The 18,394-nt window shown below is 37.1% G+C and overlaps 2 protein-coding genes across 2 annotated transcripts; one reads left to right on the top strand and one right to left on the bottom strand.

Moving 5' to 3' along the window:
* Positions 1 to 9,916: 9,916 nt before the first annotated feature.
* On the top strand, positions 9,917 to 14,240 carry LOC113711087 (SUMO-conjugating enzyme SCE1). The gene is made up of 5 exons (XM_027234232.2): positions 9,917 to 10,093; positions 10,300 to 10,383; positions 13,409 to 13,561; positions 13,664 to 13,777; positions 13,866 to 14,240. The coding sequence occupies exons 1-5, from the start codon at positions 10,025 to 10,027 to the stop codon at positions 13,926 to 13,928; spliced, it is 483 nt and encodes a 160-aa protein (XP_027090033.1). The 5' UTR covers positions 9,917 to 10,024; the 3' UTR covers positions 13,929 to 14,240.
* Positions 14,241 to 15,514: 1,274 nt separating this feature from the next.
* Positions 15,515 to 17,317, bottom strand: LOC113712230 (nuatigenin 3-beta-glucosyltransferase-like). Its single transcript, XM_027235557.2, has one exon. The coding sequence runs from the start codon at positions 17,173 to 17,175 to the stop codon at positions 15,715 to 15,717; it is 1,461 nt and encodes a 486-aa protein (XP_027091358.1). The 5' UTR covers positions 17,176 to 17,317; the 3' UTR covers positions 15,515 to 15,714.
* Positions 17,318 to 18,394: the final 1,077 nt, after the last annotated feature.

The following is an 18,394-nucleotide window of genomic DNA, read 5'->3' as shown; positions in this document are numbered from 1 at the left end:
AATTTTTATTTATTTGCATCATCAACATATTTTTTAATTATTTTTTATCTCATATATATCACATTAAAAAAAATATTATAATATATATTTTTTAAAAATTATCTCAAATAATCTACTATCCAAACACACATAGTTTGTTCTTTTTTTGTCCCCCTCTCCTCTTCCTGTTCTAGCAGTTATTTGTCTACCTTTTTGCCCTTTTCCCTTTTTAGGATTATTTGTTTACCTTTTTGCCCTTTTCTCTTTTTTTTTTTTTTGTTTCATTGTATGCCACCAATTTATTAGTCTTGTTTTCATTCTCATTCCAACTTCAGGTATGGAATTAGACAGTTACATTGGAATTAAACTTTTGATTTCAGTAGCAATTTTTTTAAAGGAGCTATTGTGTTATTAAAAGCGCTATTGTGTTGAGTCCTTCACTTTTAAGTGTTTGGATGGCAGATTTCTTCAAATAATATTTTACTTGCATTATAAATACATTTTTCAATTCACCTTTTTATATTTTCAATCACCTTTTAAGTGTTACAGTAATTATTTTAAATAATACTCTATCTAATTAACTAATTTTCTATCTCAAAGACTCTGTAAAGTGGGACTTGTTTTTGGTGCTGGTCTCAAAGACCGTGGAGGTGGGAACATCTCTGGTTACACACAAATTTTATGGTATTTGCATGTACACGCACGTCTGGAGAATTGGGGGGACAATGCTGGGATGTGGTGTAGACTTGTGGCGGACGATTCTACGGTTGGCCGCCTGGTAGAGTTAAAGGTGCATCACAGCGCAAGCCACGTGACACGGAATCGTTTTCCATTGTTTTGGACACGAGCAGGCTATGCAACGAATGATGCCACTTCTGCCCTTCCCTTTTTTCTTTTTCTTTCTTTTTTTTTTTGTTTTTGTTTTTGTTTTTGCGTGTGTGTACCACGTATGTACCAAACAAATATATATTCATCCTACGCACTTGTTGTTCTCTGTAGCTTTGCCTTTCCGCATCCAAGCCACGTACGCTCAATTTTTCTTTTTGTTTTCTTTGGAAATATCATTTTGAATGACCTCATATGTCTATAAATAAATTCTTTCAACCTTCACTTTTAAAAGGATAATGTTACATCCTTTATGAGATTGAGTCGGTAAAATTTGATTACAATATAAATTTCTGATCATTTTTTATTCTTAATCTATTACATGACCCATACATAGTCACGTTTTTTAGGTAAAAGGATTAGATTTTATTTAAAATTTAGAATTAAGTAACTGATTCGATCCGTATTCATTTTATTGTTCATAAATAAATAAGTTCTGACCCAAATCATATTCATTTTTTCATAAAATAAGGGAATATGATCCAATTCATATTCATTTTTGCTACTAAAAAAGTGGGATACGACTTTTTGCACATAAAATAAAAAAAAATAACTGCATGTGATTTTAAATTTAAAAAAAGTGATTAAAAATTTAGGTTGAGACAAAAATTTGCTAACTTAAATTTGTAATAGACGTGAAGTTACTCATTGGATGGGAAGTTGGTCCAATTGTTGATTAGGCATAAAACTCCCACCAGTTGTTGATTAGGAGAGAAGAGGGGGGGTGCCGTGGACCAGTAGCATGGTTACAAATATTTTGAGATTGGATGATTCAATAATGATTAGGTTAATAAAAAATTGCAAAGAAGAAAACTAAAAAAGGGAAAACTCCCTTGCGGTTTTCTTCTTGCATCTCCTAATTTGATAATAGATGCCCTTGTATCAATGAACAAGCGTTTGTTTTGGGGGGGGGGGGAGGGGATGAGTGTTTGGACCCATGACATTCAACTCCTACCTCCCAACAATTTGTATACATGCTAGTATGTTGGTGAAAGAAAAGAAATTCGTACTCGACGGCTTCTTATTGGCATTAAAAATTCCTTTTTTGGAGGCATGATAAAGTGCTCTCTCCGGAGTACCATGATTATCTAACACGTAGTACATATATTTCAACTGTAATTATTCTTGGCAATCTAATGCACATGGTTTTGTTTATTTTTTTTGGTTGGTAATAGCGTATATGCTGTATATTATGATCAAGATTGAGGGGCCAAGTGGTAATTGCCTTTGGTCCCTTTCGTTTCGCTTTTCTTTTTTTTTTTTTTAATTTTTACTGAAGCAAATGATGTATCCATAGTCATTACATTCTAGAAAGAATTAATAATTCAGCATCCATTACCCCAAAAAGAAAATGAATAATAGGTAATATTCTTGATATAGAAAGAAATTCCTCCTTGTGTACCAAACGAACAAATTAAAGGGGCTTTTTGTAATAGTCTTGTTACTTGCATCCCTGAAATTCATGATTTTAGGCTAGGAATTAGGGATTGGAGTGCAGTGAAAGGGTTGGGAGTCTGAACACTAAGAGAGAGAGAGGTCCGTGAGTGCGAGGGAGGAAGAAATGAAAGGCGCCGGAGAGGACTTTGGCGGAAAGGGACAGTAGTGTGTGGGGGCTAGGGACTACGGGAGGTGGCAAGGGAAGCAAGAAGTAAAGGGATCGGTCGAGGACGGATTGCCCCACAGATTTAGAGGCACTGCCAGCTGGTGGTCTCCTACCTCACATGGCAATTTTAGTCTCCTGTATAATAAATTATAATCGGCTGGCTCCCACATTCACTCGCTCACACTCCAGCCTCCAGGCTCCTCCTACTTTGGCACAGAAATTAATCATGATTGTCATTTTTCTTTTTTTTTGCAACTTTTAGGGTGCCTAATCTTCCGTTGAGCAATGGACAGTAGTATCCTTGTGCCACACGCTCTTCGACTGGACTTCCATTAGTGGTTGTTGTCTTCTTATTATTTTTTTTAATAATTGACAATGATATACTCTATATCTATTCTTATTTTTACTGTAACTTATTCTATTTTAAAGAGGGACCCAACTATACGCATTTGGATCCTCGATGACATGTTTTCTATGCCAATCCAATGCCACCAATAGTGTTGCGCCAAGTGCCATGTTATTATTTACATTTTAATTTTCTAGTAATTCAATTTGGTTTGGTTTAACACAAGTGTAAATAATAACATAGCACTTAACGCAACACTATTGGTGGCATTATGTTAGCATAGAAAACATGTCACCGAGCATCTCAAGTGCAACTATACCAATGGGAGGATCGACGGGAATTAAACTACCACCGAACCACACAGATGCACTACGCATCCGTCTGAAATTTTTTTTTTAGAACTACATACTGTGACTCGGTTGATGGTAGTCAGTGGTTGTTGTCTTATTATGGTCGCTACAAATGCCAACTAGGGATTTGGAATTAACAATTGAGTTCAAGAATGTACTAATTATTCGGTTAAAGCATTTCACTATACTTTCAATGATTTAGTGTATATTGCCTGTTCACTTAATTTTCTCATAACAAATGCACTCTCTTTTTTTTTTTTTTGTTGGTTAAAATGTGGAATACCACAAAACAAAAAAATGCAATTGGTTTCATTTCTTGAGTTCGAAACTGAATAGGAGTAATTTGCAAAGAAAGAGTAACAGTTGATAGAAGAAGGGCGGCGTTTACACAGTACAGTATTCAAGAGTCAGGTTGCTAGTCAAATTTGGAAGCCACAGATCCGGCCTGAGCTGTAATAATACTTGGCTTGTGATTGATGCCTAGCTCTCTTAGAATCTAGACCTTAGGCTTTCTTTCTTTCTTCGTACTCATCTTTCTTTCCGGGATCAGCCTTGGAACATTCATGCTTTCTCTTATCTCGCATCCCTTCCTGTTCCCCTATATTAGTATTTGTTTATCAATTTATACATTGGTTTTGTATTATGTGTTTGCAGTCCTCTATTTCCCATGCATGCTGGAATTTATTTAAAGACAAAAAAGCAGGATGCATGGGTTGGATCGTAAAGGGAGGGAGGGATGCGTACAAATTGTACGACGACCACTTCATTAAGTCGACAACTATAAAAAAAAAATCTTAATTCTGATAGAAATGTTTGTTGTCTTTTGCTGGTTCCATGGATAATCAGATTAGGTTCCACCTTTCATCATTCACCAAGATGTTGGCAAAATACCGTTATGATGGACGTTGGGTTGTTGCTGTATTATTTCAAGGGACTATAACCATTAATATGTTGCTTTAAAAATCCTTCGTCTCTCTTTACAAATCCAACAAATCATAATCAAAGCTCATACATATATATATATATACACTACCGGGGGCGGGGGGGGGGGGGGGGGGTAGTACTTGACTAATCCTATTCGTATTTGGGTGGTCCATGCTGCAAAGGTGCTTCTTTATTGCCAGGCCAAAAGCTTCTGGTCAATTAGGCAGCTGTATTTATTTATGGTTGACAACCGAAAGAGATATAATAAAAACTAAAGAAAAGATGCTCACCTTACGACTTTACTAGATTAATTAATAATCACTACTGGCCGGTGTAACTTGTTGGTGTCAAGAATATTTACAATGTCTTAGTTTCACAGGTTAATTAAAACCCTTCAATTTTGCAACATGCATGTAGCTTTTGCTAGTTTTGTATAGTATACAAAAATCTTGCACATTTTGAGGAATACTACTAATCTTAGGCCTTGTTTGGATTGCTGTTTTCCGTCTAAAAATTATGTCGTTTTCTGTAATCACATTTTCCTATTATCTTTTTCCCTCACATACATCAAATCGCTACAGTAATTTTTCTATAAAAAATCATGAAAATGCAATCCAAACACAACCTTATAGTTCATTCTCTACGTAATGAATTATGCTATCTTCCCTTGTTTAGAGTACTGATAAAACAGATAGAATTAGTTTATACGTTAGAAAGCGTTTTTGAGTACTTGGATAAATAAGTCATTTTCTTCTCTAATGGAACAAATTTATATATATATATATATAGTTTAATTATTAGGATTCGGTACCATAAGAAGGAAAACGATGCTTGAAAACCTCAAGCAACCAATGAATATTTTATACATAAACGTCAGCTATAAGAATTGGGCAAAAGACAAGCACCCTTTGAAAGTTTGAACAATAATGCATTATGCATAAGCCGGAAGGAAGACTTTTGTTTCAAACGAGTACAGAAGAAGTTGCTTCGGAAACTGCCATTTTTTTTATGAATGACCTTTTCTTCAGGATTTTTGTGGTAGACTGCAAGCTAAGCAAATTGCCCCCACAAACAGGGGGCCAAATCTTGCAGTTTACCAGCTCCTTCATGCAGAAGAAAGAATTGGGAGGGCTGGTGGAAATGATCTCAACCTCACCTTTCCTTTTCTCGACCTAACGCTCCTCCGTTCACTGGATTTTCCAAATCCTACCGTTAGCTTGGAGTTGGATGCAAACCAAGTAACTACGACTGCAAAGACCCCACTCTGCACATTTTTCTTCAATCGTGTCTTGGGATCTAGTTTTGCTCTTATATATATACATATATTTTGGAAGTTGGTTAGGTAAATTTTTTCTACCTTTTTCCTCCTGCAGCCACCTAGTGCGTTGTGGTTAGTGCGTCAGCATTTGGCCTACAGAAAAATGACACAAAACAATCCCAACTTGAGTAAAATAACTGTAGTGAAAGAAATGCAATTGTTCATCAGCCTTTTTCTTCTTTTGGTACTTAGGTTTCAAGTGCTTTTGTTTGTTGTTACTACTACTTCCTCAGAAAAGGCCAATACAATAAAGACAGGTGATTGAATCTTCTAATTATTCATTCCTTATGCCACATGGCCTTGTATCCTACATGAGGTCATTGAAGATTAAAAGCACAAAGTGCAAGAGTTTAAGCTAGACTTCAAGATTAACTAGTAGGTCCCTATCCAGGGGGGAAGGTGAGGAGCGGGGGGGGGGGTGTGTTAGACTTTGCACTTTTTATCTCAAAGCCCACAATCCTGCAGGCCAGCCCATCCGTCCTCCCTATGCCTGTAACCATATACAAAAAAAAAAAAAAAAAAAAAAAAAATTACAACCCTTTGGACCCATTTTTCTATGTGAAGAGCATAATCCCACATTCAATTCATCAAAAAGGTTCCTTACTGCATCCTCAAGCCTGCAGCTTTACCCAATTTTGCCGGGGCCTTTCTAGTTGGCAATGAGATGTTTACAGCTTTCAGCGTTTTGCAGAATGCATGTGTACAATTTACCTTGGACCAACGCAGCAGCATTCATTCTCATAACCCGGAGGACAAACCACATGATTGATGTACATAACTCTTTCATTAACCAATAAGGTTTCTGCTTTTTGGCAAAATCAGAGCAAGAGGCCACTGCCCCCCTCATTCATAGTGTCATTCACTAGCTTTTTTCCTTGTGGTTGGTTGCTTTTTCCCCCATGTGGAACTTTGCATCACATGCTCACCCCACCTCCTTTCCATCCCAGCATTATGCTTATCCCTCTCTTTTTACATCTTTCTGTCTCCTTTCATTTGATCATTTCCCAAAACCCAACTCTCTCTTTAATTTTACCTAAATATCAAATCATTAGTACCATAATTAAATCAAGATTTCCTTTCGGTTCAATACCGCGGCTCTGTTAATCAGTGCACTCAATTCTAAGTACATTGGCATAGATTATGGTTTGTCACAGCAAGAATGATTTATATACACATATATATATATATATCTATCCCTTTGCGATGCCAGAGTCTGTAGCAACGCAATCATATCGCTGTGGCCCTCTTTGCACTCTCAAAGCATTTATGCAATCCGATTGTGGTTCTTTGATTTTGTCTTCCATCATTCCTTGTCTTTGGATCAAAACTGCAACCCCCTTTTTAGACCTTTCTTCACATTCATCTCCAGGCATCAAAAGTTTTGCGGACATGTCATGTGCCTTATTGCAAATGGTCATCATATGGGTCTGGCTCCAAGATGCAGCTTCGTACTAATTATCCAAGGGGTCAAAACCCGAGGAAAACATGTTAATGCAAAAATATGTGCAACCTACTCCAATCCCCCATTCCTTAGCAGTTAGCCCTCTCCGATCGAGCCCCTTTTAGCTTTTTGGCATGTACAAATTACTAGTCTTTGTATCTTATTCTTGGGAAAATTACTAGAACGTTCAATGGATGTATGTATTCATGAATTCGCAAAATATCTACGATCTAAGAAGAGGAACTTTGGTCAGGGTTCGTGAGTTTCGTCTAAAACATGAACTAGCTGTAAATTTCCGAACCATACACAAGGATTAAGGACCACAAGAGGATGCAAATGTCACAATCGTTTAGTGGCTTTGCCACTTGCATGGCACAAAATGTTTAAATGAGAGCTCCTAACGCAAGACTTCTTGGAACACGTTCGTGTGTATCATCTGCCAAAAAAAAAAATGACAACCTGAATGGCGAAAAATGGCCCCCCGGGCTAGATCATGCGATCTGTGACTGCTTCCGGCACTCGCAGGTTGACACCCCTTCGGGTCTTGATTTGGACACTCCTGTGTTGACCAAAAAAAAAAAAAAAAGAATGGCGAAAAATGATATATCATAGTTTACTATTCTGAAAATCGTTTAAATCTTTGCAATGCCTATGAAGTCATCATAGTGACAGTACTGACAGAATTAATTTTTGCAACGCCTATGGCTAAGGAGTCACTTTCCCATCCGAAATTTATACAATGGGCTTCTTCTTGGGGCAATTGGTGGAGCTTCTCAAATGTACACAATATGATGCTGCAATAGCGTCGAGGCCGACACCCTAGATGGCGATATACCCAAGGCAAAAGAACCACCATGCAGGAATTCAGCGGTCATCGAGGAAGCAGTCTTGCCAATTGAATCGACTTTCATTTCTCGTATTCTTTTGTAGAGGGAAATTTCTCTTGCCTTCCTAAAATGAATCCACCATCGTACGCAGAAATAAATTTTGAGATTCGCGCATCCGAGCCCAATGGACTCGTCCCTTTCACTGGCGTGAAAATGGGCCACTGATTTTCATAACATGGGCTAATATTTTTCTTTTTCCTAGACAAGTGTTTTTACAAATAGAGAGCCCGTTATCTTTTCCGTTTTCGTTATTTTCACCACAACAAATCAAGATTGAAAAGTTGCACGGTAACACTAAAACGACTCAAACGCCGGTAAACTATATTATCCACGATCTCAAATTGGCATTTTTTTTTTTGGGTGATAATTTAGATGCAATAATAGTAAACTAACCCAATATTATATATGATCTAAGAAGCTGGTTGTAATGGGATAAATGGATTTACTTTACTACAAAGAGGAAAAAATGAAAATGTCGAGGAGCGAAACAAGATAATCAGATACCTGAGTGGTTACTATTATGGCCTTTGGGTTGTATACAATACAAATATAACCTAAGTTAATACTAGTAGAAAGTTGAGAGTCCAATACATACAAAATATAATAAAATGATGGGTAATTTATTGAGGTTGCAAAGTCAAATCCTGCCAAGTGTAACTTCATTTTCACGACAAGGGAAGAAGAGTCTGGGTCTAATTTGACTTGTATCAAGTGGATCCTCTGGTTTGTTATTGAATTGAATGAGATAAGAAGTTTTGAGGCGTTTTCATTATTGTATCTGTGATGCCATAATCGTGCGACGCCTGAACATAAGCATAAGGCATATTACTCATGTGATGATCAAGACAGAAAGATGATCAACTACACCACCTAGCCAGCTATATGTGACCGTACAATTACATCACCATCATCTTTGTTTTTTTGCCCTTTTTTCCATTTTATTTCTTATAGCTACCGAAACTTGTAATAATTTGTGTTTCTTCCTCTTGATGCCTTGCTACTGACAAAACTTTAAGCATTGGAAGCCCGACAATATAAGCATGAATTTAAAGTGCAGTTATGAGGTCCAATGGCCTATTGCTCTTTTTTTTCTTTGCTGATGCAAGGGCTGTCCTGACTTACGCCAAAAGAGTCCGTCCCAAAATATATCACATGATAACAAGCGAGAATTGCAACGGTGATTTTCAGAAAAAAAAAAAAAAAAAGAAAAGGGAAAAATTAAACAGAACCAATTATAATCACAAGCAAAATATGCTAACCGGTAAAGTGATGTCAAGAATGTGGTCAAACACTTTAAGTTCCACTAAGTGATGTTATCTTCTTCGGTTGTCACGTCAATTCATTTATATCATATGTTGTACAATTACAGTAAATAATTATCTTTTCTGTTCTTCTAAATACATAATACTCAAATAGAAGAAGTGAAGAAATTCAGGAGTACTGAATCTACATAATTTATCAGAAGACTATTAAAGGTACCCAAAGGAATGGTAATTACGTCATATTCAATGCTTTTTTTTTTTTTTTTTGCTAACATCGTTTAGTCAATAACTAGTTAAGATTTGCTCGCCATTTTTTGGTATAACTATAAAATTATTTGTATGTTTACTACATGTGCATCACTGCAATTTGTATGTTTTTTTTTTTTTTAACATACACATGACTATGCTTAATATTTTTATCTTTAATAGAGATGCACATTCTACTTAATTTTGCAGTTGTAAAATCATTTAAAAGAGCACTCAAGACTAATTACAAAATTGAAGTTGCCGTTAACAAGAAAAGACTCAATGGGAAAATAAAGAATAATTCAAGATAAATGAAAAAAGCTTCTTATTCATTTAAAAGCTTTTTAAAATTCTTCTTATAAAAAAAGTTTTTTTTTTTATTTTTTTTGGTGCCAATCAAAACAACACATCTACTTTCATTTTTTCCATGTTAAATTGTTACATCTTGGAAGTTAAATAAGTCAATTAAATCTTGAATAGCAAATAGGAGTAGTTATACAACTCTACACTAGAAAGTAGACTCCTAGATGATACATTGCATAGAAAAAGGAAACTTTAAAGAGCATGAAATTTCAATAGAAAATAAACTTCAAGGGCTTAAGAAGCAAATATACTAATTTACTTGTCGTTTACCCTAGCACTAGTGTTTTAAAAAAAGCAATTGTCCGCATTACTACCTGACAAAAAAATCCGCTGATAAAAATTGGTTGAAGAATCAGAGAAAGAGAAGTAGAAGAGGAAAAGGATAGCCCAGAAAGAAAAGAAAAGAGAGGGAAGAAAAAAATGTCAGGAGGAATAGCTCGTGGCCGTCTCGCTGAGGAACGCAAGGCCTGGCGCAAAAATCATCCGCATGTCAGTCCCTCTTTCAATTTGCTATAAATTTTTTTGCTGGGTTTATCGTTTCTTTTATTTATTTTTTTTTGTTTGTTGCATATATTACTGGTTTTCGTTGTGCTTGATTATTTTCTTTGCAGAAGTTTTTGGAAAGGAATATTTCTCGTCTTTGCAGGAGGAGAATTGGTTTTCGTTTTTTCATTTTCTCACGTATGTCTTTGCAGGGTTTTGTGGCAAAGCCAGAGTCCGGTGCTGATGGGTCCGTCAATTTGATGGTGTGGCATTGCACCATCCCTGGGAAGGCTGGGGTAAGTCTCCTGCATTTTTATCTTTTCCTTTTTGAATTGAGAATTCCCTTTTGCAAGTGTCGATTTTTTCGTTGTGCTTCAAATATTTAATAGAGTTATACAAATAAACTGCCAAAAAAAGAGACATTTCTTGTTGTATGTGGCGCCGCCCTTTCCATTTTATAAGGAAATGATGTGGTTGAGAAAATTTATGTGCTTTTGTATTAAGGGTTTTAGGTAATTGCATTATTCGTTTTGAAGTTTTGCTTTTTTTTACCTTTTGTGGTGGTGTGATAGTATGAGACAAGGAATTGGTTGAATTGAATTGAATATTTCATGTCTTGATGCGTATATATGATAGAATTGCTTCAGTATTTTTTTGGTGATAACACTCAGGAATGTACTTTTTCCAGCAGACACGCATTCTCACCTAATGCATGATTTTGGCTGAGTTGTTTTTGAGTGTGTGTTAATGGTAGTATGTGTTGTATTTGGCTAATTGTAGTCTTGCTTTCCTTCATGGGGTGTCGACTGCAGTGGTATAATGCGTGATGGGTGATAACTATGAGGTTGCTGATGGTAGGTGTTTCTCTTAAAAATATGGTATTTGCTGAGTACAGTTGAATAATTGAGTATTGGAAAGTAATTAGGTAAAGCACATTTGGGTTCTACTTTCGAATATTACCATATCATTACGAGGATCTGACGTATGTAAAGCCTCATATCTGCATTGTTATCGTGTTTTCTTTTTTAAAAGTATCGCGCTTTTAAGGTAATGACAAATTCTTGTGCTTATCCAGTTGCAGCTTAGATATGCATGAGATCTTTAACTAAGCTAGTATGTTGTCTTTTCATTCAGTTTTACGCATTAAAGAGAGAAAATATGTGGTCTGTAGGCGTTGAAAATTTGAAGGAAACGGGAAAATAGTAATTGCTTATAGCCATCAATTTGGGAAATAAGAGTATGACAAGTAACATACAGATTGGATGGTCGACAATGCTGACCTGAAAAACAACCAACTCCTGCTGCTCTGTATCCGGAGCATTCAGAAATATGTATGCAAGAATCAAAATAGATTTTACATAACATCTTGGATGGTTTGGTTATGGTGAAAATAAAATTACATTTTCATGTAGAAGTACTCACATCCAACATAATGGAAAATTTCTGCTAAATCAACAAATTTGTGTTGGCATGATTGCCATAGGGGACATATGGAGGACTTCCGAGGTGGAAATTAAATTGGGAAAAGAGGTTCAAAAATAAATTACAAAGGAAAAAAAAGTAAAGATCGCTTTTGCAAGTATAAAGAAAAATAGAGGCAGAAGATAGTGGAAAAATCTTCACCAAATTTCTGGATCATTATGAACATCGACTCTTTGTTAAGGCAGGAACAGTAAAATGGCTGAGACAAATATTATATTTGCTAGGCTGACCTTTAAATCTGATGACATGAAATTCTTTGCAACTAGATCCTTAATTGTTGATCTAATACCCTCAACCTTTTTTTTTGAATCTACATCAACACTTTAGGAGAAAGCTTGTGTGATCTTTCAGAGGGCACTGGGCAGGACAAGTGACATGGTTCATGTTGTTTTTACGAGAACTCAAAAGTGGATGAGCCACTAAGGCAGCAGAATTATCTTCATCATAGTAAAGGTGAAAGGGTGGTTAGTATGGTTTTGAGACCATCTATAATCAGAGGCGCGGCTAGTGATATTGAAAGTGACAAAAGTTTAGGAATATAGTTTCTGTGGAATCTTCATTTGCCTCAAGTCAGGAAATGTGCCGTCCCTTATCTGGGATTTCCCTAGGGGTTTGCTATGAGAAGTTCGGTGGGTATATCAATCTTGGATGGAATGAGGATGCCTAATGTTGGAATCTTTTAGATTGAGCTTGGGAATCTTAATGAATTTTACTAACATTCTGAGTGATTTTATCAGAAGCATGTGATTATGAAGCATTTATGGCATTAATAAGTTAACTATAGGACCATAACATATTGTATAGGCATATCCTAGACTAGAAACTTCTGTCAATTGTTATAGAAATGGATGAAAGATAGAGGAAGGTGAAAGCTAGTGCCTATCAGAGGAAATTTTGGAAATACTGCCAGACCTCTTCCTCTGATTTTTCAGCCTTTTTGCCCATAGTTGAACTTCTTAGGAAGCAATTTCCACCAAATATAGCGGTTAGAAAGCTATTACTGGTGAAATCCTACGTCAGCCAAGTGAACTCATAGTCATGAGTGAGGAGTTATTATGATGATGATGATGATCATCATCATCTTCTTTATTATATATGTGCTGGTAGAAATAATGACGGGAAAATAGTGATTGTTATGTTGCAAAAGGGAAAAAAAAAGTTTACTTTTAGGTTCTGTTGAACTGTCACCTATTGGCAAGCTATAAACAGCACTATATGTATTATTGGTGATATGAATTGCTTCATTAAATAAGTTGGCATCCCAAAGTAATATGAATCTCGGGTACTCGAGTTCATGATAGAGCAGTGTATACTATTGGTCCCCTAGATTAGTTTGCTTCACCTGGGTAATCCAACAAAATGTTGTCCCAGCTAGTCAATATGTACTTTCAAGATGACATGATCTCTTGTTTTCTGTGAAATCAAATCATAAATCTCTATTGATGTGTCGTCTGAGTTCTGAAATTTGTGGCTAAGCTAGTGTAATCTATAGCTTATGAAACTTGTTTCATGCTCATGTTCTTTGAAGTTTGATGGCATCCACACAAAGCTGTTGTTCACTACTTTTCTGGTTTGTGTTTGTTAAGGTCTTCTCACGATTTGGTTGAAGTGTTAGTGGTAGACATGCTTTCAATGACTGCAATATATTGCACCTTTATTCTTTTCCATTTTTTCCACCTAATCTCGATATATTTTGGTGGAGCTGTCATCCATGTAATTTGTATGTTCCCGTTTCCCTTTGGTCTGATAGCTTTATTTTTTCCTTTGGCATGCACTTGGTGATGCTTTTATAGAGATCTAAAGGAACAGAAGCAAGAACTAACCTTTTCATTCTTGCAGACTGACTGGGAGGGTGGCTACTACCCACTCACAATGCACTTTTCTGAGGATTATCCCAGTAAACCTCCCAAGTGCAAGTTCCCACAAGGGTTTTTCCACCCCAATGTCTATCCCTCTGGAACAGTGTGTCTGTCGATCCTTAATGAGGATAGTGTGAGTAGTTTTTCTGCTTGCTTATGACCTTTTCGATTTTTTTTTACTGGTTTCTTATATATATTGATGAATTACCTGGAGACTTGACTTGTCTTTTACTAGGGATGGCGACCAGCCATTACAGTGAAGCAAATTCTAGTTGGCATCCAGGATCTGCTCGATCAGCCAAACCCTGCTGATCCAGCACAAACTGAGGGCTATCAGATGTATATGCAGGTGCTTTTCATGCTTAAGATTAGATCTTTGGTTTGAGATAGTGTTGTAATGAGCTAAAATACTAAATAACTCGATATGGCACTTGTAGGAACCTGCTGAATACAAGAGAAGGGTTCGGCAGCAGGCCAAGCAATATCCACCTATTGTTTGATAATAGGCAATTTGTAACCTTAGGTGGACAAGTGTCCCTGTTTGATTTTCAGCAACTTGTAATGTTAGTCAGCTGTTTTGTACATGTTCTATCTTTCATTTGGACCCGTAATTAGAATTTGGTGCTCATTCAACTGTCTTTTGGAGGTGCATATGTTGTCTTGGTTTTGATTTTAGAACTTCATTGCAAGATGTCATGTCTGGTAGTGACGTATTAAACTCTGGTATCGGATGGAGAAACTTTAGGTAATATGCTGGTGTTAGGGCCATAAATGGCTTTTTATTCTTGTGATGATGAGGTTCCTATTCCCAACCACCCTGTTTAACAGTTTAAGTAATGGCATTAGCTTTAATTTTTTCCCCTCTTTGGAACTGATGTGGCGCGAGCATAAAGTAAGAATCACATGACATGATGTTCTTAAACTGGAAACCTATCGTCTTTATCAAAATCAAGTGTATTTTATGCTTTACGTGGATGGGATTCCTTTGTGCTTGCTATAGTAAGAGTGAGAATGCCAGCATTATTGTTCTGTTGTCTTATAATCATTGTGGACCTGGTGCAATCCTTTTCATATATATATGGACGCCATGAAAGGTGTCATGTATGTTGCATACAAATACAGCTGGCATGGCGTTAAGTTTTAAGACGAAGAGAGACGCAGGCAGTATATAACTTATGTCATGTGGCATGGCGTTTAGTAATTAGTCGCCTATAAAATTTGTGCTTGATGTAAAGTGTTCCCTTATTAATATCATTAATCCTTGGAAGTCGGCTCTCCAGATCAATTTTTGATGAAAAGCGGTACAATTTCATTGGGTCTTGTTCAAGACAGACGGAACCAGTAGTGTTTCTAGTAAGACTCTCTAGGTGACGAAGACACTTTCACCAAACAGTAAGCAACAGTAATTGAGTACAACGACGTTCTCAGCTTTTCAGAACAAACACCACCGATTAGTTGCGTGCTTATATTAATTTCTTCTTATTCTGAAATTTGAGTGCGGAATCGGCTTCTTGTTCAGTTGTTTTTGTTTGCCAGAGCTAGTATGGTATCAACTGTTTCCTGACGGCCCTCGGAGTTTCTTGTTTTTTGCACGTTCTGGCTTCTGTCAGTCAAGTTTATGGTGATTCAAGTTGCCAGAGATGACTTCACTGCAGTTGACATCAAATTTGAAGATCAACAGTGAACCGACCCACTCGAATATGGGAGGAGGGGGCTGAAACGGTTGTTTCTATCGGTTGTGAGAAACAACCGTTTCGGAAGGTTTACGGTCATGATTAGGTCAAAAAAATTTGTGCGACTCAATTCACCCCTTGTAACTCGATATTTACGCTGTGTGGGATCTATAAAAATGTTGTTCTAGTGTTACTCGCTGTTGTTTTATTATTACACCTTATACAAATGATGTTACACCTTTCAGAGCGGTTGTCAAAATCGTTCCAGCTCCGGATCCCTCGAATATGTATGCATTCTTTCTGCCACATAATCCCAACTTGGATATGCATGTATTCTGCCACATTTTCCAGTTTACAAAATTTCATTTGAGGATCACAGTAGTAGCAACGGATAACTAACAGTTGACATCAAATTTGAAGATCAGTAGTGAACTGAGCAACTTGATTATGCATGCATTCTGCCAAATTACAAAATTTTCGCGGGAAGATCGTAGCCGCAATATGGATAACTAACTGTTGACATCAATAGCGAACTGGCCAACATGAGTACTTGTGTATTCAGCCACATCAAAAATTTTTATTCGAAGATCATAGCCAGTAGTATTGATGACAACTAACTATTGACACTAAAAGCACATGATTTTAATGCATCAATCAAATCAAGCAGATTTTGATAGGATGATCCACCTTCTTCCACGGCCCTCTTTGCCAACGCTGCCATCTCCTTTGCCCTATCTCTGATCTCCTGACTTTCTTCTGAGCTGCTAATCAATCGGTTTATTGCTGCCTGTATCTGTTTCGATTCCACCAAAGGATCCTCTATGATCGGACTTGCGTGATAATGATCTGCCCCGACACTGACTCCTACTTTTAGAACCTCTAGAAGAAGTTTCTCGTTGTAAAACTGCTCAGCAAACAATGGCCACGAAATCAATGGCACTCCAGCAGTCATAGCTTCCATCGTTGAGTTCCAACCGCAATGAGTCATAAACCCTCCAATTGCTGGATGGTTTAAGATCTTTAACTGAGGCGCCCAACCCCTGATGATCAAACCTTTGTTTCCTTTGGTTATTCTTTCTTCAAAACCATCTGGCAGCCAGCTTTCTTGTTGACCATCGGGGTTACTTTCCCTCTTCCTGACGACCCAAATAAACGGTTGGTTCAAAGCCTCAAGAGCAATTGCAATTTCATGCAGTTGTGCGTCGCCGAATTTCGCTATACTTCCGAATGAAACGTACAGGACTCGGTTGGGGGCCTGAGTATCGAGCCAGTTTAAGCAACCGTCCTTCCCATCAGCAGAATTATCAGTTTTCTCCTTGTTGGAGAAGTAGAAAAGAGGGCCAATGGTCCAATATTTTGTCCCTTTCACCTTTCCGAAGTAATCAGCGTATTGGGGTTCAAACTCGTAAACGGTGTCAAAAGCCGAGCCAAAGCTCCTCAGCGCTGATGCTCTTACTTTCCTTAACACCTCAGCAAGCGGAGTTTCGGTCTTCATATGGTCCTCCAGTTGAGACCTTTTCATCTCGATCCTGTCTGGTAAACCAGGGATCAAGAACCTCTCAGAATCTGACTTAACAGACTTATGAGGCTCGTACTCCCGCAAGTTGTGGGGCAAACAGTGAGAGATGAAGTTGTTCGGATAGAACAAGATTCTCGGTATCTTCAGCTTCTCGGCTAAATCAACTGTCCAAGGATAGAACATATCGGAGATAATACAGTGAGGACTCAGTTCTTCAATAAATTCTTCCATTGCAGGCTGGAGGTGCATCACGCCCATGTATACTTTCCACAAAATTTCCGTTGTGGTGGCCGCGCTGAAGTTCTCAATTCCTTCAGGTATTCCCAATTCAGCTGATGGAAATTTCAAGTTGTGGACGGAGATGTCGTGGCCTAATCCAGTGGCATGAGCGATGGAGGATTGAAACAAGACCGCGTTGTACTTGGTGGTGAGGATTGTAACCTTAACGCCCTGGGCGGCAAAGAGCCTGGCAACATTAACCAGAGGAATCATATGGCTTGGTGCGAAGTATGGGAGAAATAGCGCATGAAGTTTGGCAGCGCCCACCGAAGCCATGGTGAGAGGAACTAAGACAGTAGTACTGCTGGAGGAGGGTCGAAAATTCTTCTTGTCGAGTTGAACTTTAACGGGGTTATGATGTGAAATGAAATGAACTTGACTTGAATTTTCTCTGTGGTTCTAACACTGACAAGCAACAGGGAGCTGGCATCCATCAAAAGAAGGCAACGCCGGCTAATAGCCTGTAGAAATGGTCTGGAGTCAGGACTCTAATGAGTAACAGTTAGTGAATAGCCTCCACATTTATTTTTCTGGCGCAAGAAACGAAGTGGAATTGGCGCTCTTTGTCGCTTTGTTTTCGCATGCAATGTAAGCTACATCGTCAGATAACACGTTTGAAGACGTGCACGTTGAATATTATATACGTTGTTTTAACCTTGACGGGTTAATTTATAAAGCATTTTTTCTAACGCATTGATACACCTGATATTTACAATACAACCTATATATATATGTTAATAATAATTATTTTTGTTAATATTTATATTTTTTTAATTTAATTTTTACTTACTCTCTCTCTCTCTCTGTCTCTCTCTCTTATTTATTTTAATTTATTTAATTAATCTTATATTTTTAAAAATATAACACACCGTTAGACAGACAAACTGATTTATAAAATCTAGAAAAATGTTCCTACGGATCATCCGAGAGTTCGGATCCCACTAGAAAATGTTCCTAAGTCAACCACAACTCCTTACACGCACTTCTTATTATGTTATGTTATTAATTAACGCACGACTCAACCCGGATTTACGTATCTAATAAAGAGATTTATACCGGGATTGAATCGTCGTACAACAAATATCCCTTCTCCTATCTTTTTTTTATTTTTTTAAAGATGTCTTTTGTTCTGATTAAGACTTGTTCAAGTCCTTTGGGAAAAAAAAAAAAACGACTTGTACAAGTCTGATGGAAAAATTAGCTAAGAATGAAAAAAAAAATTTAAGCACATAGGAATCATTGATCTCCTTCTCCCAAAAATTTTCTTTTAGATTATAACTCAGTCAAAAGGTTTACAAATAATTTTAAGGTTTTGAGATTTACCAATTAAATCAAGAAAAGAGATGAATGGTTCAAACGAATTCTAATTGATTATAGAAGCAATTTAGAAAAAAAAAAATTTTTATTTCCTCATGATGAGAAATGAGATCTTTTTCAAGGGATCATTTCATAAATCCGTTCCATTTGGCAAGTTGGTTTTGCAAGATTGGAGCCT

This window comes from Coffea arabica, chromosome 10e (assembly GCF_036785885.1).
Source record: "Coffea arabica cultivar ET-39 chromosome 10e, Coffea Arabica ET-39 HiFi, whole genome shotgun sequence".
NCBI lineage: Eukaryota > Viridiplantae > Streptophyta > Magnoliopsida > Gentianales > Rubiaceae > Coffea > Coffea arabica.
The sequence above is the reverse complement of the archived record's forward strand: the minus strand, read 5'-3'. Positions and strand labels throughout refer to the sequence as shown.